General features: G+C 39.2%; 2 protein-coding genes across 2 annotated transcripts in view; both read right to left on the bottom strand.

The window, feature by feature from the left end:
* Window positions 1-10,648: 10,648 nt before the first annotated feature.
* On the bottom strand, window positions 10,649-11,239 carry FGFBP2 (fibroblast growth factor binding protein 2; the record flags this gene model as incomplete). The annotated part of the gene is made up of 1 exon (XM_082282708.1): window positions 10,649-11,239. The coding sequence occupies one exon, from the start codon at window positions 11,237-11,239 to the stop codon at window positions 10,649-10,651; it is 591 nt and encodes a 196-aa protein (XP_082138834.1).
* A 6,916-nt stretch (window positions 11,240-18,155) lies between these two features.
* Window positions 18,156-21,654, bottom strand: part of PROM1 (prominin 1) — a gene marked incomplete at both ends in the record, with an annotated part of 52,651 nt that continues 49,152 nt past the window's right edge. Inside the window, 5 exons of the mRNA XM_082281762.1 lie at window positions 18,156-18,192; window positions 18,616-18,731; window positions 19,923-20,015; window positions 20,551-20,619; window positions 20,707-20,787. Coding sequence (XP_082137888.1) covers window positions 18,156-18,192; window positions 18,616-18,731; window positions 19,923-20,015; window positions 20,551-20,619; window positions 20,707-20,787 — 396 coding nt within the window. The remainder of the gene's footprint in view (window positions 18,193-18,615; window positions 18,732-19,922; window positions 20,016-20,550; window positions 20,620-20,706; window positions 20,788-21,654) is intronic.

Raw genomic sequence — 21,654 nt, 5'->3', positions numbered from 1 at the left:
AGTAACCCCAGCTTGGGGACTTTCTGGGCACCAGCCTGCTTGGGGGAGGTGTAAAGTAAATGTCTTTGCATCACTTGCTGTTGTTTCTCCCCTTTTCCCTACACTTATTAAGGTGTATTTATCTCTACCCACATTCCTTCCTCTCCATTTCTCTCCCAGTTCTCTCCTCCATCCCTCTGGAGAGAGGGAGTGAGTGGCTGCTGGGAGGCTTCACTGGTGCCTGGGGTCACCCCCCACACAGACTTCAATACTACAAATAACTAACAGGAATTTTTATTTCAGTGGATTCCAGATGAAAAGGAACCAACACGGAGTTCACTCCCAGGACTTTTTTGTCCCTGAAAATGCTGATGTCCAAGCTACACTGACACTGCCTTGGCTCCTAAAGCACAGCAGTTATCCCAGGAAAGACAACAAGAAGGTGCAGCCACAGTTGTGACAACTATTTTGCCGAGTTAGATTATTACTTCTTCTTTTGAAGAAGTTATTTCAGCCACACCAAAAAAGTGGTCTTGGGCTAACACAAGCCATGCCTCCACAAGGCACATCAGGCCCAAAGTGTGACCTATCCACTGACAGGATTAGCTGTAAGGTTAATCCTCCATGATCCTTGGGTTATCCTTGAAAGTTAGTATAAGCTGTGAGGCTCCAGAGCTCACATCTGGAAGGAGCTCTGAAAACTCCTGCTGAAAGCTCAGCAAGTCAGAAGGATGACTGTAAAGGTCTGCATTTCACAGCTGCTGTGTGGGCTGGCAGCGCTCAGCATTTTCACATCTGACACAACCCTCTGAAGGCACAGAGAAAGGAAAAAGGAAATAGACAAATCTTCTTTGCCATTTTCATTTTAGTGATCTCAGCAGGTTCAGGTATGTAATGAATCAAAGCCACTAACAAAGTAAAAAATTTCCTGATCCATCTTTCCAAGTTCTAGTGCAACTTGTTATGGTTAGCAAAAGCTGAAAGGATGCACATACCTCAGCATTTATGATAGATTTGGGGGTTGCTCTGTTAACCTAGAGAAGATATGATGTCTCTGAAGTGCTTTTTCTTGGATCATTTCTAACTCTACAGCTCCTCCATGTGGAGATCATCAACATACAAGAAATTAATTATCCTAAACATTAGGTATTTATACTTTTTTTCTTGATGGGATTGCAGAGAATTAACAATATTCTAAATATTTAGGATATTTTTTAGAAGTTTCAGTCCTGTTCAGCCCAAACTTTTCTGAAAATGGGTGAAAAGCAGTGCATCAGAATGTCACTGCTGAAGGTGCAGCATTACAATTCCAATTCTAGTTTAAATTATCGCTTTCGCCTCTGACATCACATGAATTGCACCAAGCTACCTTTTACTCATTTTTAATTCTATTTGTTCCTCTGTGCCTATAGAGGAATCTCACATCTATGTCCTACTTCATGCCATCAGGGAATTCAGGGATTTTTCTCCTGTATGTGGGTAAAGAGGACCTAAGTCCTTGTTAATGGACCTGCTGGTTGGGAACAGGACTGAAAGCTGTATCCATTAAAGAACAGCCTTGCCATAAGCACTTCCCACATTGCCTTCCAACAGCCTTCAGAAACGGAGCCCTAGACTATTTAACATAAGCTTTAATTACTAGATGGTGAATATTATCTGTGTATTATTGATGGCACAGTCCAAATGACTTCGGTTCTGCAGAGGGATCTGGAAAGGCTGGATCAGGGGGCCAGAGGACAGCTGTGTGAGGTTCAATAAGGCCAAGTGCCAGGTTCTGCACTACAGTCACAACAACCCCAGGCAGTGCTACAGGCTGCGGGCAGAGTGTCTGGAAAGCTGCCCAGCAGAAAAGGATCTGCAGGTGCTGTTTGACAGTGACTGAACATGAGCCAGCTGTGGCCAGGTGGCCAAGAAGGCAAATGACACCTGGCCTGTATCAGAAATAATGGGGCCAGCAGGACCAGGGCGGTGACTGTTCCCCTGTACTGGGCACTGGTGAGGCCACACCTCAAATCCTGTGTTCAGTTTTGGGCCCCTCACTGCAAGGAAGACATTGAGGTGGTGAAGCGTCTCCAGAGATGGGCAGTGGAGCTGGGGAAGGGTCAGGAGCACACGTTCCATGAGGAGCAGCTGAGGGATCCAGGGCGTGTTTAGCCTGGAGAAAAGGAGGCTCAGGGGAGACCTCATCACTCTTCAGAACTACCTGAAAGGAGGCTGTAGCCAGGTGGGGGGTGGCTTCTGCTTCCAGGTAACAAGTGACAGAGCAGGAGGTCACAGCCACAAGTTCTGCCAGAGGTTTAGATTGGATATTAGGAAAAATTTCTTTACTGAAAAGTTGGTCAGGTATTGTCACAGACTGCCCAGAGAAGTGGTGGAATCACCATCCCTGGAAGTGTTCAAAAGGCATGTGGATGTGGCACTTGGGGATATGGTTTAGTGGTGAACACAGTGGTGCTAGGTCAGGATTTGACCTCAGATCTGCAAATAAATGGAGCTACCCAATTCCTTTTGACAGCAGTATAGCTGAGCTCAGCAAAGCACCCTTAGACCCGCCTCATTTCAGCACCGCTAAAAGCCTAAAACTGCTCCAAACTAGGACAAGCTGCTGACTGAAGTGTTCTGTATAACTATGGTCTACGCCAGAAGAGGGGTCAAAGGCTGACCCACTGCCATGGTAGGGGGTGAGATAGGGTGCACCAGACAGGATCAAGAATAAAAATTGTAACATTTGGACAGCTTCTGAAAGAACAAAAAGATTTTTGAAGGTCAACGAAATCCATGAAATTATCTCAGAAAATAATTTCAAACCATAATTAAGCATTACATAAAATAATCACATATGGCAAAAGGCACTTTATTCATTGCTGTCTTCTTGCCATATAGACACTTGTAAATTTTAGTTTGGAATAATCAATGAAACCTTGGCATCATCAAAGGCCCTTTCCTGTTAATTCATCAATATGTTCTCTGTTGATACAGCTACTCCAGACCAGCTGCTTAGTATTTGCACAAAGCTTTTTTAAAATATAAAAACGCAGACTAGGTTTTAATATTCTTTTTGCTCCTCTCCTTATCAGCTTTTTCTCCCTTCTCTGAATCATTGTATTTAAGGTAACGAACAGAAAGAAGTGAAGAGTAATGGTTTTAATTAAGTATAAATGTAACTAAACCAAAGAAACACTGCTACATTCAGATGGGAGATTTATATAAAACTGTGCTGGCACACATAGGCAGGTCTGTATTCACTGGGCACAACATATATATTAATGGTACACTATATACATTAATCTGCACTTTGCAGCATGACACATTTATGTTTGGAAGAACAGATATGCAGGCAGATACAGTTGCAAGCAGCAAGACCTGAGAAACTGATGGTTTGCAGGGCAGTATTGTATCCACGTGTATCAGCCCCTGATGACAGAGCCAAACGCCTGGGAGCCCTCTCTGCATGTTCGAGGCCTAAAGCTGCGCCATGTGAGGGACAGGCTTAGTTCCCATGAGTGTACTCATCGAGCAGAATTACAAAACTGTGTGTTAAATTTTTGCTTCTGCTTAAATACACACATAGTACTGTTCAACATGCCAGTTTCTGTCGACACATCTGCTGTCAAAGGCTCCCTTACGTACCTCTTTTCCTAACCTTTTAAAGACTGATAACGATACATGTCTACGTCACACAGATGCAAGAAGCCACATTTATATGCTTTTTCTCTTTAAACATCCTGAATGTTATATGTTAAATAGAAGGGAATGTGGAAATAAAATGCATTACAATCTTAAACAATATCTACAGCTGAGAAATTGGTGGTTGAGAACAGTATTCCTTTGCATAAAGTTTTCCTTTCTAGGTCTATGGACTGACAAGTGATGCACTCACAAAAGCTGCTGTAGAAAGCACACTAGCAATTAAAATATTTTGTGTGTCTTTATATGGCAAGAATAATTTTTAAAATAAATTTTATATAATGCAGAAGAAACACAGACATTAAAAATTAATTATCTGAGGATGTCCTTTTCAGGTGGATTTCTTCCTGTCTCTCAGATATTTACAATGTACCTTTCTTCTCACAGATGCTAAAGTCAGTCAGTTTTCTACACTGCTCTCTAGTCCAAGACAGTTGACTTTTCCTTGCTCAAGTCCTTGACTTTTCTTTGCTCAAGCAAATTACGCTGTAGCTGCAAGGTAGTCATATACTACTCTTTGCTATTTGAGTTAAACTAAAATGTAGATGTTTAAAAGAGCCATGATATACCCAGAAGAATAATTTGTCCCGTGGCAAAGATTAAAAGTAATCTTTAAATTTGGATCCTGTGTTTTTTCAAAGTCAGAAATACTTACAACACAATCATCCACCAAAAAAAAAGAAAGAAAGAAAGAAAGAAAAAAGAAAAAAGTAAAAAAAAGAGATTAATAGTGAGGAAGAAAAAAAAAATCGCTGGTTCCTTCAAATCACTATGATTGTTTCTATTGTGCTTCAGATGAAGTATGTTCCTGCCAAAGAACACTGCTGCTGCTGAGGTGAAATATGTGGAGTTCTATAAAAAGTTTTATAGTTCCCTAAGGCAAAGGGAAATGGTGTTTCTGATTTCTTTCAGCTGCTGACTTACCCTGAGCCAAGATGTCCAGATGCCATGTGATCAATATGAAGCAAAGCCAAAGGATAGTGAACTGATTCCAACTATGCAAAAGATTTCAGGCCCAAGAAGGCAGGGGAGACACACGACTGCAGGTGATATTCTGTGTTGCTGTAGTTTAATGGCTCTTACCTCTCCTTGTCTGGTATATTGTGAAAAATACCTCCTGTCATCCTGGAGTAGCTTGCCTTCGTGCAGACACTGTGTGGATTTGTACAGACGGGCTTTAACAACAGCTCTTGGAGCATCTCTCTGGTGAGAGGAAGCGGCATGGGATGGGTCACGGGGGACAGCAGTATTTGGGGAAGGTCTTGGGGAAAGACAGACACCTTGTTCTGAAAAACCTCATCTCCACCTGCTCTGGCATCCACCTTTGGGGCAAACCCACCTGCCCATGGCCCAGGTTCAACAACGTGACTTGAAAGACTTGGGTGTCTCTCCTGCTGTGGCCCCCATGCTCCAGCAGGGTCCTGCCAGCCACCCCTCCCCTGAGCAGAGCTGCTCCCAGACAGTCCCTGAAGAAGAGCCAGAATCCAACACGCAGCAAACCCCCGTCCTCAGCACCGTTCAGCACCCCAGAGCCACGGCCCAGCACTGCAGCAGGGCCCCACAGCACACCAGGAGCAGCCCCCAGGCCGGCACAGCTGCTCGCTCCTGGGCCAGGCAGCTCGCTCTGGAGGAGCCTGCCTGGAGGCCATGTGAATTCCCCCCCACGCAAAAACAGGTGTTGCTCAAACACTTGGGCTTCAGCTTCATTTGTGCCATCTGAGGCACCAAACAGCCATGACAGGCTCAGGTAACGTTTTCTGCACACAGATGGGGAAACCCTACTCCATGGTCCTACTCCTGTCAATGTCCCACACTGACCACATTATTCTGAGGGTGCCAGATAACCTTCCCCAGCTGCAAACACATTTGTGGATTCCCATGCTAAATTTCTGGAGTATAGAAGACAGGGGATCATCTCAATACCTCGATGAGAGCACCCATGTGGTCTGCACTGCCTTGGAGCAGGGTGAGAGGGGAGGATGGGGGCAGCACTCCTGCCCTCCTACTGTGCTGGTTGGCAGAGGAAATGGAGAGGTCAGTGCCTGAATTTTGCTCACCATAACCTTCATCGGGAAGCTTCTAGCCCTCTTCAGTTCCTAACCACATTCTTCACTTTATTACAGCTGCATTTGTTGGAGGGCCCTCATGTTGCACCAGTAAGAGAAATAAAGGGGCAACCAATGTCACCACTGCCACATTAATTTTTACAGGCCACAGCAGTAGTGACAGAGCAATGCAGAGTTTTTTATGTCTGCAGCCAGCAGAATCTAAAAGGACACCTCTGTTCCCCTTCCTGACTACAATCATTGTGAGCCCTGAGGCAGCAGGAGCCACCATGGAAGGGATGCCTGTGGCGAGCAGCGGGTTATGCTAACAGTTTTATAACCTGCTGAGGAGGACGGCAGGGAGGGGAACACAAACTTCCACTCCAAATCAGACACCCCCTTAATTTTATTCTTTTTCTGGACATACAGTAGCACAGCTACTCAGAAAATCCAGACCTGGCCTCCTGCCCACTGTTCAAGCAGTTTAATTTGTTTTCATGATGGGAAAGTGAACAACATGTCCATGAGGTAACACCAATGTCTTGTCGTCTACTGACTGCACCTCCTCCGCTTCAAGTTGTTACACCTGTTCTTGCGTGTGTACCACATACTTTTTGTCACTGTAAAATGGTCTGTGAAGTCTTATTAGAACAATTCTCATTTGTAAGGGGAAAAGCAGAGAACTCCAAAAAAAACCTCCTGTGCTATGTCTGACTCCTCTTCCGAGAAGAAAGCAGAGACTGGGAAAAGCAACAGCAAGAGAAACAGAAAAAAGAAATTGACAACCATACAGAAGCAGGAATGGCAATGGGTAGCTTTGGGAAATTCTAGCTTTTCCTTTGTCCTTTTATTTTTGTGGGAGACCTCTATCCCTAAAATCCATGAAATATTAACCATGACATCTGCTGAAAAATCAAGAATGAAAAATGTAATGCTGCAAACAACGTAATGACCAGAGAACACACCTAAACAATTCTCTCGGAAAACACCAGAGTGCACTACTGTGTAGCTGTAGTCAATTCAGACTATGTTGCTTTAAACTTTGTCCAGTTGATCTTGAAAAGCTCCACAGATGGAGATTCCAGAGCTGCTCTGAGGAACCCACTCCTGTGTTTATCCTCCTTAATGTTCTCCCTTTCACTTAGTCAGAACCTCACCTCTATCAGTTTTTGGCCAGGATCTCTTCTCCTATCACACACATCAGTGAAGAGCCTGGCTCTGTATTCTCTATGGCTTTCTCATATGGATTGAGGGTCTACTATTAGGTTCCCTCCCCAAGTCTTCTCCAGGCTGAACAAAACCCATTCCCTTGGCCTTTTCTCACAGGAGGGTGCTCCAGTCCTGACCATCTCAATAGCTCTCCATTAGACTCACTCTAGTCTTTTTTGGATCTTAACTATGTGTGTCAAATTCACAGGTTCTCCAAATGCTTCATTTTGCTTTTCTTGGAGGCTTCCCTTATCAAAATAGCAAATACTTGTGATGCTTCTATGGTAACCTAAACATGAGGATTCTGAGGCAGGCAGACACCTCACACTGCACTGAATTATCAGCAGAAGTAGCAGGCCTGGGTATCAATGGTCTCACCTGCAGGAATCCAGACGAACTTTTTTGTCTGCTGTTCCTCTGTCAGGAAAATAAAGACAAATTCCACCTCCACTTGGATGGACTTCCTGAGGTACTTACATATACAGGACTAACTAGTTTACCTCAAAGGAACTAACAGCAGGTCTCATTCATTCATGAGGTACCTGAAGATTTCACTAAACCCACCACAAACACTTCTCAATTCATCCTTTCATTAATGAATAGCACTTTCATACTCAGAAGGAAACTGAACTGTCACTACTGTAAATTTCTGGTGCTAAACACAATTAAATGGTAATGTAGCCAATACAGTCATGGTGCTCTTACACTGAAGTGGGGTATTTCAGTTAACATCCAATTTTTTAATATTTTGAAAGTGACCATTATATTTAACTGACTTGCTGAGGGTGCATAGCATTGCCTAATGAAATGCAATCCATGGCATGCATCACCTTGGTCCCAAAATCTTCACCTCTTTCTAAAATGTGGTGCTTAACTATGATCCAGAGTATGTTACAAAAAGCATTTCATTAAAGGGGGGCCACTGGTGCAAGACTTTGATTTCTGCTTTCAACAGTGAAACTTCAGGGGGTCCTTCCAGGCAGCACAGTACGGGGAGCCCTTTGCAGCACAGCTCTACTCTACTGAAATGAGATACAAGCTCCCTGGGAAACAGCATGCTAGCATGTGTGACATTTGTCCTCCGCTGAGCAGAATTAGTGATTGCCACGAATTTTAGACTGTATCAAGAATTCTACAAAGCATCACACAACTCTGCTGCCTCCTGAGCTGACTGCATACACATAGAAAAGGCCATAAAGGCATAAAGGGGAAAATGTTCTTCTGGTGAACTGATGAAACCTCCTTTTTTCTCCTGCTAGCATTATGGTGGGCAACCGATTCTCACAGACTTCTGCCAGTGCAAGGCATTATCTCATTTTTGAGGTCATTACTGCTGTAGTGGATACTACTGCAAAACACTCACTCTGCAGAGTGGATTTTGCATCGTTTGTAACAGGAGTTTTAAAATATTTAAAAGCACACCTCAAGAAAACCCACAACCTCCCCTGAACATTGCAAACAGTTCCCTAATATCACTTGGATGCATTGTGCATGTTTGCAAATCAGACAATTATATTAATTTCTATGACAGTATTAGGTGAGTAGGTGTACTACTACATTTTTTATTCACAGCACAAGAGCCTGGTAATAGCAATTGAGATCACAAATGAAAACTAACCACATTGGATTCATGGCAGAGAAAAATACAGCTTACACATTTTATTAGCATTCAAATTACATTTCTGCCTTGTACATAATGATCTTCTGCACTGATCCTGCATTCGTGACTTGCTATTCTTTTTCATATCTTACTATTCTTTTCCATATCTTTCAAGAGGTTTGAAGAAAATTATTTCAAGTTTTTTGGTACAAGGCACAAAGTTTAATGACTGGACAGTCATGATCTGGAATTGTGTAGTGAGAATTACAAATCTGTGAGTAAAGATGGAGAAGTACTTCAGTGAACAATATCTTGCAGAAACTTTGCAAGGCAAACACAGAGCACTATTAAATTCTACAGTATGAAGTTTTTCCAGTTACATCCCTGCTGCAAAGCTCACTTGGGAACAAAAGGGATCATTGTTAAATAATAATCTGAACACAATTGTGTTGTAATCTGACAACAGGCCATTAGGTCTTGTTTTGTGTTTTGAGGAGATTTAGGCAAGTGCCCAAGTTGCCAAGGGAGTTACTTTTCCGAATATCTACTGAAACCAAATATTAATAGTGCCACTAACAGGTCCAGTAACACTGAAATCTGCAGTTGCAACACTGGTGAACACTTTTGATTTGCTATGTTCTGAAATGTATTACTACATTACTCTCTAATTTCTACATTTTTTTTTTTCCTGCTGGCTGAAACTCATTATTGTAATATAAACCTCGTAACATTGAAAATATTAATATTCATGAAAACTTGTTCACAGTGGGAAAGCAATGACTCAGACCTGTAACTTCTTTTACACATTCTACCAACACTCTCTTAAGAAACAAGTGACAACAAATACTGTGACTTTATACAAACAGCACCAGCTAAAATTTCAAGAAAGCACACCAAGTACCTTTTCAAAAACCTTATTTTTATTGTTTGCACTAACTGTATCATCATTAACAGCTTTCAACTCTAACAAACTGAAGCAAGTCAGTACACACAAATACCTATGCAAGGTCAAGCAGCTCCTTGGTTACATAAATGCCTTGGTGTGTAACAAGCCTAGGGGCAGTTAGTTCATACTAACACTTTAAGCACAGTCACTCCAGTTTCAAGCATTTTTCAGTGCTGTTAAAATGTTTCATTTTTTCTTTAAAAAGGAAACAGCAAAAAGATTTATAGAAATTACTCATTTTTAAACCAAAATTCTTATTTCTAAATTATTAAAATGCAGCAAGGACCATTCTTCAGCAGTAGTAACTTTGCTCTGCAAAACAAAAACAAAAAAATGAAAACAAAACAAAAGAGAAAACAATCAGTCACTTTGCTGTACTAGGCATAAATTATCCTTAGCAGCCTAAACGTTTGCCAGCTCATACAGTATATATTCCAATTTCTTTCAAGTTTGCCAGGTTCACTCACCAGCTCCTGGCTTTCTCTCTGAGTTGGAATGGAAGGGGTATAAAACTTATCACTTCTGCAATAAAAGGCTTTGCTTTTTTAAATGCTGGCTGAAAACCTGAGACTTATCAGACAAGTGCCTGAATGTGATCTCCTATCACCCCTACAGTAACAGACTCACAAACCAAGACAGTCCACTTGGGTTTACTCATTTCTGCAAGGGGTTTATGAACTAATTTTTAAAATTAAAATATTTAATTATTAACCAGCAGTTTTGATGGGTAAGCTTTGTTTTCTCAGTTTCTGAATGTAGTTTGTTCCAACTGATACATTTGGCTGGATCTGATGCATTTGTTATTTATCTTACTTCCCTGTTGTAAATCCAGAAGTCAGCACAAGAGGGAAGGAGTGACAGAAAGCAAAAAATCAGCCCAATTCCAACAGTTAGAACTGAAATACCGTAAGATTAACAACAGATTAGGCAAACATCTCAGTACATACTGAAGACCTCACAAGAGGCTGTAAGGGAGTCCTGAACCAACACAGATCACTGGAAATTTAAGCTGCCTAGCCCCTCAAAAGCCACAAAACAGGCTTTGTAATGTTAGATTTTAGCAAGTAAGGTTAGCACCTCCCCGTCCACATCCCTGAGAGGAGCCCAAAATCAAAGCACAATAGAATTACTCTTAGGTATATTCTACTGTGCTTCCAGATTAGTTTTACCTGAAGCAAATCCTTAACCCCTAAAGATGCCAATGAGGTAGGAGCAGACACCATGCAGGGATTCCCAGCAATGCTCCCGTGCCAGTTTCATTGCTTCTGTTTCATTTTCAGACCCTTGACCATGTTGGGCTCGGTCAGAGTTTTGCCCCGCTTCTCTCATAGGAATGGAAGCTTTCTGGACTGGTTTTTCCTGGTTTGCTAGATCTTCTAGCTCCACACCAGCAGCTATTTGCCTCATGAGAGCCTCTGGGGGAGCCTTTTGGCACATGGTGGTCTTCAATGTTTCCATGGATTCACAAGCATGTGGGATCTTTCTGAGTTCCGCAGCAATCTGATTCCAGTAGATCTTTGGATTATTTCTGAAAGCACGACAGACTGATGGCTTGCCAGTGAACTCACACCAGTAGGACATGCCTTGGCTTTTGCATTCAATTCTAAGTTTCATCTCCTCGTCATCACCACTCATGGTCATTGTGCAAACATCTTTGCTTTTAGCCCGAAATTTGATTTCTTCACCATTGCTTCTTTTCTTTGGCTTCAGCTTCTGTCCCAATCCTCCTACACCACAGATCACAACCAGGAAAAGGAGAGCAAAACTCTTCATGCTGAGAGGAGCAGACCAAGATCCTTGAACAACACAAACCAAGGAAGTAAAAGCAGTAAGTAAATGGCTGCTCACAATTTAAACTCTTGGTGCACAAAGAAGCCTCTTCCCAGCAAAATACAGAATATAAGGCTTGGGCCTTTTTATAGAAATAATAAATCACACTTCAGTAGGCAAGTACTCATAATTTATAGCCTGAGGGAGTGTCAAATAACCTTGGGAGCGTGAAGTCCTAAGAAGATAACAAGACAAGTCTTGTAAATGCAGTTAAATACAGAACGACAGTTGTATAACTGAGAAGCACATTCCTATCCAGGATGAACATGTCATATTTGATTTTTAACAGATATTTTCCATTCTCCAGCTGCTTTATAGCTATCTTCATGCTAGAGCTTGTAAGACCATATCAAAGTAAAAAAAGACCATATCAAAGTAAAAAAAGATTTCTGTGGATTTTCACAGTAAGGATGCAACTTTAGCACTTCTTTTTGTCCACACATGACATGCAGTGGGGATGCATGGAAGGATCAACTGCATATTCTTTGAGCCATGGAAGCAATACGTAAGCAAGAAAAGAAATAAAGCTTGAACAAAATAAGGTATTACAAGCCTAAACATTCACCAAACATTTGGAAATTTCATCATCATTTTTCACACCACAGGTCACTCAGCCAACAGAGCAAGACATCAGAACTAACTTACACAGGTCTCAGCAGCAAGGAACAGACCACAGAGCATGTCAGACAGATTATTTGTGCTTCATTGGTTTGGTTTTTTTTTTTAATAGATATTTTCCTCTTTATAACAAGTGAGCTGTAAAACTGCCATAAAACAAAGGCAGGAGAACAGAAATATTGTAGTGCAGAATCCTGTCCTAGCAGTTTCTGCTGCAGTGACTAAAAACAGAGCTAAGGAAAAATCCCGATAACTCCCTTGGGATTTGGAAGGTCATGAGGAAAAATCCCTGCTGTGGCAATCCACAGTACTTTTCTGGCTAGTAAGACCCCCACTAGGCACTTCTTCCAAAGACATGTATGCTACAGCCAGCCTGACCTGACTAGTTCCTGGAAAGGGCTATTGGATTGTTTAGTTGTGCTTCAGTAACTGTGGGGTGCTAGAAACCCTGGGTTTAAGACTGGCCTACATAATGGAAGAGAACAGCATTTTGTGTATTTAGTCACTCACTAGGTAGTGCTAAACAAAATACCAAGGCAAAAACATTCCTTTAACACAGATGGCAAAGCAGAACACCACCACCACCAAAAGCTTCTTTAATAGAAGAGGGACAAGAGCCCCTTGTTGCTGCGGCAGCCCAGATAACCTGAAAGCTGCCTGCGTGAAGATGTAGCCACCTGAACAGCCATTCCACGTATCCTCAACCTTGTTCTTCCAGTCAATGTGCCACCAAGTTCCCATGACTAAATACCATTTGACAGAGAGAACAACCTTGTTTTCATTCCTTCTCTACAGCTATTTTAATAACATTTCTAGCAGAGACCTTATGTCTAGCTTCTTTCCATTAGTTCCTCCTGTCTCTTTCAAGGCACAGTGGTGTGACTCCAGCCAAGTCTTAGGACAACAGTGGCATAAGCCTACTTAAGACTTAAAATTCACTCTTCTGTTGTTTTCTGGGGAGTCTTCTCACCCTTCAGCCAGCCAGCCAGAATAACCTTGATCCCCACCTCACACTTAATTTCAAGGATTTCAAATCCCTACTGCAAGCACTCAAATACCCCCTAATATTTGACAAATGTATTACACTTTGTTATGCACAACAGTACTGAGAATTTAGAAACTAAAGACATCTGTCTCTCTAGTTGTAATAATTGCTGGAGTCCAAAACAATTTAAAAAATAATTTATACCAGTTTCAGATCTCTTGTTCTCAAAGTTTTTCAAGACCAATCATGAAAACAAACTACAAGGATAAGGAGAAATATCAAAGCTTGGACTCAAATACATTTATGTGTTACAGCTATTATGTTACCACCAAGTGTTTGTCTCACTCCCATCTAACATTTCAGTCTTGTCTGCCTGTGCTTCAGATTAAACAGTTTGTGATCTCTCATATCAGTAGAAAACAATTGTCCTTTTACAAGGTAAGCTAGGATGCCAGCAGTGAACTCTGGGAGGGAAGTACCAGCAAATGTCTAATTCTGCTGTCAGTGCTATACAGAAACAAGTTACAGGATATTCTGCACAGCTCATTAGCTTGAATACTACCATCTTTGCTTAATTCACATCCTTGGAGGAAGCTGGAAGCTCCCTCACCCGGAGTCGAAGTTCTTTCAGTCCTTCCTGCTCCACAAGTAAAAGTCAAATATAGCAAAAAATTTTAATCAGGGTAAAGAAATTCACTCTCGTAAGATTTTAACTCAGTGCAACTCTTCTAAGAGATGTCTGTGCAACAAAACAAGGGAGAACCAAACATAAGGTAGTTAAGCAAGTTCTTTTTTATTTAAATGAACTGGGAACATTTTCTCAAATTAAAAATAGAAACTTTTAAAAATCTGCAGTTCTGAACATTACATATACACATATGCTACATACTGTCAATTAGAAATGTTTCCATTTATGACATAAAAATGAAAAATTTAAGGTTATTCAGAATTAAAGACTGGTATCACCTTTCAGCATTTCTTTAAAATTGTATTAATGACTTACAGGATTATCCCTACTTCAAGACAATGAACCTTGTTTGAAACAAAGTTAACAATGCTGATAGATGAAGAGATACTATTTCAGATCAATATATTAACTACTTCACTTGCTGGAAAGTTTTACACTGGTAACATAGTTTTGGCCTTGTTGATAAATTCTGTTACGAACTAATTCAGCCATCTGCATAAATTCAAGGAAATAACTCTAATAGTACAAATGTTAACTCCAATTGCTAAACAGATTTGAATTCCAATATTGTAAATCACAGTTTAATATTATTTAGCAAAAATACTATCACAGCCTCCAAAAGAGCCACAGTGATACTATTAAGGACATTACAGAAGTGGGTGTGAAAGAAGAAAAGGAAGACAGAGGATGTAAAGCATTCTAAAAATCGCCAACACAGGACATCCCTCATGCTCTTTATGGATACTACTGAACTCTAGAAAGCTTAGCTTTTTCACTATATTAAGCATCCCGCACATTCCCGACCCTCCCACCCAAAGTTTAAAAACAAACTTCTCCAAAAAGTCCCTTTCAGATCTATACAGCAAAACCCACTAAGTATTAAATAATTAGGGGGGAAAAAAAAAAAGACAAGGGAGAAAACGAAACTGCAACTGAGCTTCTCAGACACACAAAGAGACACCATGGACCCCATTACAATTCAAATTTAGCCCAATGTAGTCATTCAAGAGCACCAAATAGCAACACTGATCATGCTGGTAAATTCATTTGTGAAGAGTATTATACAATATTAAAATCTTAACTAAACACTTAGAAGTTTTAAGAAAAATGTATATACAAAAGTCTCTGTATACAAAATGTATTTTTATGTAAACGTGTATGTACTGTATTTAACACAAATCAACAATTTAAGATAAGAACTTGAACAATTGTCAGAGAATTTCTAGGCAAAGGCTGTTAATCTAATTAATTTATATACTGTGATGTAAGGTAGAAAGCCCAGTGTAAAAAAGTAAAAAAACAAAAAAAAAAATTAATTCAAGCCTTGAACAGTGGTATTCGAGAGGCAGTGCCCTGATCACAAAATATTCTGTACAGTAGTTTATGGCATAACATTCAATAGTACATCTGGGATTTACAGTACAGCTGACATAAAACAAGTGGCTCAGGATTTGTCAGATGAATGGAAATGCCAATACGCTTGGAAGAATAATGATGTACTCCCACAGATGAGTCTTGAGCCTCATTTATATAGCCTGGAAATAATAACAAAAACGAATCAGGAAAAAATTAACAAAGACTGAATTTTAATTTTCATACAAACATCAACATGACTGAATAACTTTTTATTTTCAGACCTTACAGCACACTCATGTTGCAGAAATCAGAGAAGCCTTCCTAAAACAGTAAAGTAGTAATAGATCTAGAATTGACTGAAGGTTATTACTTACCCCTTAACATTTCCAGTATGTGTTACCACTGTTCCACAGAGCTACACAAGAAAAAAAAACAAACAAAACAAATCTGTCATATTCTTTTGCCCACAAACAGAACAGAAATACTGTGTCTAACTTAGGTGAGACAAGCTCAGTTGGCCCAAGATAGTCTCAATTTTTTACTCATTTAATCAAGAGTTTTCCAAACAAGAGGAAAGAGATTCATTGTTTTCTCCACCAACCTTTCAGGTTATCTTTGCTTCATGATAGAAATAAATACCTGGACTGCCCTCTTTTATGAATTTAATCCAGCCTTGTATTTTGCTCTCATTGGATTTGAGATTATTTGTGTCTTTGACATGTGTACAAAAACACCTGTGTGAGACACATATACCTCATACAGCTCTCACTTGTACTTACATATCTTAGTGTTATAAAAATATTTGCATTTCTTTTCAGCAAAATTATCCAGTGGATTTTGAAGGATAAAAAAACCCCAAATCCAACCCTGTGGGATTCTTTAAACCTGCAAAAGCATAGGTGTACAGAGATCTAATCAAAGTCGTATCTCTCAAAGTATCTCCAAAAATAATTTGTAGGAAATGAGAAAAATAAAGGATAGCATAAAAGCAAAGAGTATGCTGAAATGAAAATTAAAATTAAGATTTTATTCATATGGGAATGCCATACTGAGAAATTCAAAGCATGTATGCCACAATTATCAGTTTTTCAAATTACCTCAGCACATCAGAAGACAGCATTGCTTCACACTGAATCTTTAAATTTATCATGGAAGCCCATTTTGAGTAACTTCAAATTTAGGAAAAATAAATCTGGACTGAACAAGTGGATCTTTGTGTAAAAGATTATTTTATGCTAGTAATTTTTAGGTTGCTCAGCAATGCTGAATTAAACTATTTATCAATGATTGAAATATCACAAGAAAACATGCTATGAACTTCAAGAATATTAATAGTCATATTAAAGATTCAAAGATCAGAAAATGACTTCTAAGGCCTGGAAAATTATTAGTTTTCTCTTTTGTAAAATAATGAATGTCCTTAAAACTGACAGTCCTTAGATATGCCAGTGGAGAGCACTTTGGACTTAAACTCCTTGTCAGTTAATGTGGGGAGTAAGCACCCTTAAGTTGCAGAACAGACCACAACAACTGTGATCATAAATATCACTAAAAACATTGTTATGTAAAGACTTCCTTCAGAAGGAGATATGGAATGAAGATTGGGTCAGTAAATAATTATTGTAAAATACAGTTCTAAATCATAATAACTATCATCATTATCATAATCATCATCATCAGATGTAACCATGAACTCTGGCAAGACCCAAACTTTGAGCTCTCTGTATTTACCTGTTATTTAAAGCATAGTGGTATCTTCTCTACACATACTCAACCTATACATTCAGTCATGAAGTTGCAAGGCACAGTGAGCTAAAATTTCAATCACAAATTTAATCCTTCCTTAAGCAACTTTTTGCAAACCCAAATAATGAGGTTGTGTGACATAGAATATTAGCCCCTTGGAAACTGAGTCTTACAACTAGCTAATGTTTTACAGCACAGAAGCTGTAGAGGCAGAAAAGAACCACAATGTCCTCCTTTTTCTAAACATAACTTGAGCTTCTTCCTTTGTGATGGTACATCCTAGTCCTTGCACAAACACCCATTTTCTATGTTCATGCTTTCTGCATACCTGGATCACTTGCCTTTTGCACAGGAGATCTCTTCTCACCATTTAAAAAATAAAACTATTCAGGAGTACAAATGCATTCCCATCCTATCACTTTCATCTGCTATCAGAGCATTTTAATAGGTTTGCCACTTTAGGACCACCCATTGTGCTGACTAAATACCTGATTCATGGATTTTGAGATCAAATTTAAGCAATTGCTTTGCTAAGTTGCAGGAAATTGTTTCCCCACTGTATCAGGAAATTACTACTATATCTGCTGTTAGGTAAAGAGTATTTGAAAAATATACATCATACAGCATTTGCTACAGTGAATAATCATGCAAAAAAACAAACAGAGAATTAAGAGATTCACTTTAAAGCATGAAGAAAATTGAACATGTGATTGAAAGAGAAGCTGAAGTAAGGACACATGAAGGCATGCAGTTTCAGACTTCGTTTACCTTGTAAAAACAGGATTGTGTATACCATATAAATGCTCTTTATGATAACCATTATTACCATTTTCCGTACTGTAATAAAATAAATACACCAAGAAAGACCATGTTAACTATAAGATGTACTATGCACAATATGGCTTCTGACATGTACATGGATGATGTATTTTATGCAAAGATAAACTGTATCTGTACAACAGAATATAACTTTTCCTTTGTAACATTCAAGAGTTATGGTATAATTATAATTTTACATTTTATAGTATTTTTATATTCTCCAAAAATCAATTAATTATTTTTCTATTCTTGTTGAGTTGAAGACTCTAATATAATCTATCACATCTGATGAAACAGAACGTGTTACCTCTTTTGAGGTAACAAGTTACATTAAAAAATATAAACCCTCCCACATTAATAAAATAATTTTAATAAATATTAGCAAAAATGTCTTACGTTTTCATGGGTATATTTTCGAAACTAAAAAACACAGAAAAGCAGGAGTAATTAACTAGACACTAATAAGTGAGTAATTTCAGCTGTACAAGCCTGTTTCTGCTCTACTGATTTTGTGAACATGCAATGAAAAACAACCACTGTGAAATGTGAGAAATGCAGTGCACAGGCTAACTGAACAATGAGCAAAACAAGGAGTAGAAAAGAAAACAGTAAAAAAAAACTGATAGGAAAATACGTAAGAATAGTTATCATAAAGTAAAATGCCAAGTCCCTGAGACAGAGGAACTGCAATTGAAAAAGGAAAGACTGGTTAGGAATAACTAAGACAGCAAGAAAGCAAATAATTAATTTATGGAGATTACAAATCAGGCACAATTCACCTTAACAGATTACTTTGCAAAGCTAATAACTTGCACATTTGGAACTTATTTATATAAATGCTGCTCACAAAGTTCTGACAACCTCATTCTGGCATAACATTCCCACAGTCAGAGCCAGCACTATCTGCAGTCATGGCAAGTCAAGGCTACCAAAGGTCACCTGCATGAACCACTTTGCAGGCACTGACCCAAACCTGCAGCATTACACATGAATATGCAGTTCTAATCTGGCAGCACAGGTTTAAGGATCGTAGAGCCTTCACGTTAAACACCAGAAAAATCATTTTAATCCATTTGCCATTTAGCTTACTTTGGAATATATACTTACTCATCATACACATCCTCTGTATCCATTCTGCGATAGTATTTAGAGAGTTTTACAGCAAAAATTATGGCAGGAATTAGAAACATCGAAGAGCCTCCCAAACCAAACCAGAAGGTATTCTGAAACAAAAGCAAAAGCAAAATCAAGGAAAAAGAGATCATGGAGAAAACTAATCAGTAAAGTACTGAACCCTTGCTTGATATTCTAACCATTGTTACCAAAAGAACACAGCAGAAATTAGTTCTTGCAGTTCTTGTCAAAATACGAGTTTCCAGCACTTTCTCAAGGCACTTTATAACTTGCTAACTGCAGCCCTGTTTGTGTAACTAATTTCATTATTACACAGTTGAACTGAGCTATCACCTGATGTTAAAATGATGATTTTTCAAATTTGATTTGTATTGCCTGGAGGCATTTTGACTTGCAAGTGACTCAGCTAAGTTTTATCATCAGGAAAATCATGGTCCATCTCTTACCAGACCGTTAATGGCTCCACAAAGGGGAACAGAAGCTCTGTAATCTATGAGCTAATCAATGAGTACAACATAGATTAGGAGGTTTTCATGGTTAAGCATTATCAAGATGAAACATTTCATGGTTAAGCATTATCAAGGTTAAAGTGTTGTGGCTTTGACTGCTTACATGTATTACTAGTAGTATGATTAGGATCTGGCTATAAGTGCCATAAAGCTAAGTAATAGCTAGGAGGCTCCTATTACTCCCCAGGCACAAACTGTCTTACTTTACCTTCAATACACGCTGTCTTCTTTCCAAGCTCTTTTGGCAAGATGAAAAAGCCAATATTGCCCTTCTATCCTGCTACAAGTCATGCTCAATGTCTCCAATACACAGAAATTAGTCAAGATCTGTTTGCTGCAAGTCTAGTGATAAAACCTCATTCAGGTTTTCTAGATTTCGGGAAAGATATCTGAAAAAGTTTTTCGTTGGTACTTCCTACTCGCTTCCTGCCCACACCTCACCCCTTAACCCTGTAAGTTAGCAACAGTTACAGATGAAGCTGCAGATAGATCTTTATGCTTTTCCATTTTCCATTTCAAAGTGGTTAAGAATCAGTTAATTTTACAGAATTCTTGCTAATAGAACCTTAAGTTTAGCAAAAACCTAGAAAGTGCAGCACTGGTTTGTCTTTGGACTTGATCCAGGATCAGAACATTTTCCTTGCATAACTTTGTATGTGATACTTTATTATCTTACTTCAGAATAGTCTAGCCAGAATAATTAAATGCAGATGTATGTTGAAAGAATTTTCCCCTTGATGCCCCAATTCTGAGTAACAAAATGTTTCTTACCACAGAATCAGCTATATAGCTGCATAAAAAAATATCTACTGCTGTATCTATCACATTGGCAATAGGCTTGCATGCTGCTACTTCCATGGCAATCTGAAAAAAAGATTAAAAAATTACAGTTTTAAGTACCTAACAGAATAAAATACGAATCTCTAAACTTGCTTACAATTACAGTTTACTAAATTGTTATGTCTTACCCTATCCAAATTCAAAATAAATACCAGTAGGATATGCTATCAACTAAAAGTCTTTTACACATCAGCTTACTTTCTCAAAGGCTGCAGCTGAAGAGAGAAAAATAAAACAAGATGCTAATGCCTTCAATTTGGACTATGCGGGGTCAGGTTCAGTGCAGTATTAGCACAAATGGGGGATTTCAGGCTAGCCCTGAAAATGATACTGTTAAATTTGCACTGCATTCCAACCAACACAACTCATCACTTCCATTTGGCAAACGCAAAATAACTACAGGAGACTGATTTTCCCACTTACAGTAAGTACAAACATATTAAAACCTGAAACTATAAAACACACTATAAAAGTAATATTATTCTTTTTATTAGTACTACTGGTTAGCTTTCTTATTTTTTTAAACGTAGCTTCTCTCAATGAAGTAAATGCACCTTACCGACTCCTTGACCCACTCAATGTATTGCTCAAAGTAGCCAATTATGGTATCCATGTACTCTTTTGTCTCCTAGGACAGATAAAAGAGAACAAAAGCAAGTTAATCTCTATCTCCATGACATCATAAATTAACGTACTTTGATCAAGTAGAGCTTACCTGGACAATAACTTGAGAAGCGTTGTTATTTATGAGATTCTGGGCAGCATTAACAGCACTAATGACATTTTTCACCTTGACCTGGAGAGGAAAAGATGGTGTTTAATACAAACAAATGCCCCTCAGGCTGTTGCAATGGCTTTACAGCCACTGCCAGGAACCTATTCTCTTGATAAAGCAGTGCCACTGTCTTGTCAAAACTTGACAAAAAATGCAATTCCAGACAGAACAGGAGCCTGCCTAAGGATTCCTGATCATCTGAATATTCTGTCATTACTGAAAAAAGACGTATCAGTGGTTACGTACTGGTATGGTTTCCCAGATCCTACAAAACGAATTTATATATGAGGCTCAGTTTTACCTTCCAGTCTCTTTCCTTCCCTTAAATGTAGAAATACTTAAATCAATGTCTATATATACACTACAGACACACATAGTGCACAGGAGGAAAACAGTGGGCCTTATACTATCACAACAACTCTTGATGACTGAAATAGGACTCTGCACAGCCAGAATACACCCCTAATCAATATCCTGAAGGACTGAGATGTTTTTTCAATATATGTACAACCCCATAAATTCTCTCACAGAACACACACAAAGGATAGTGTACACAGAGCCTGAAAATGTACAGATATTTCTTAAATATACTTTGGAGTCAAACATCATCCCTTTCTTAACAACACTTTACTTCATGGCTTCTTCCCTCCTCATCCAGTTTCAAATCACAGATTCTAACACATACCTAGCTGCTGTGCTGCTGTGGATGGGTGAAAACTATAATGGGAAGCCGTGAAGTAGGTTGGCCCATAAAGCTGTTAAGACTCTGACTATACCACTAGTGTGGCTGGATTCTTGCTACCAGAGCCAAGGCAGGCTGGTGGCAAAAGAAAGCTTTGCTTCCAGGGAATTAACCATCCTGTTGCTCACTCTCTGGCAGAGCGAAGC

Source organism: Coloeus monedula (genome assembly GCF_965178545.1).
Source record: "Coloeus monedula genome assembly, chromosome: 5".
Taxonomy (NCBI): domain Eukaryota; kingdom Metazoa; phylum Chordata; class Aves; order Passeriformes; family Corvidae; genus Coloeus; species Coloeus monedula.
This window is presented reverse-complemented; position numbering and strand designations above follow the sequence as displayed.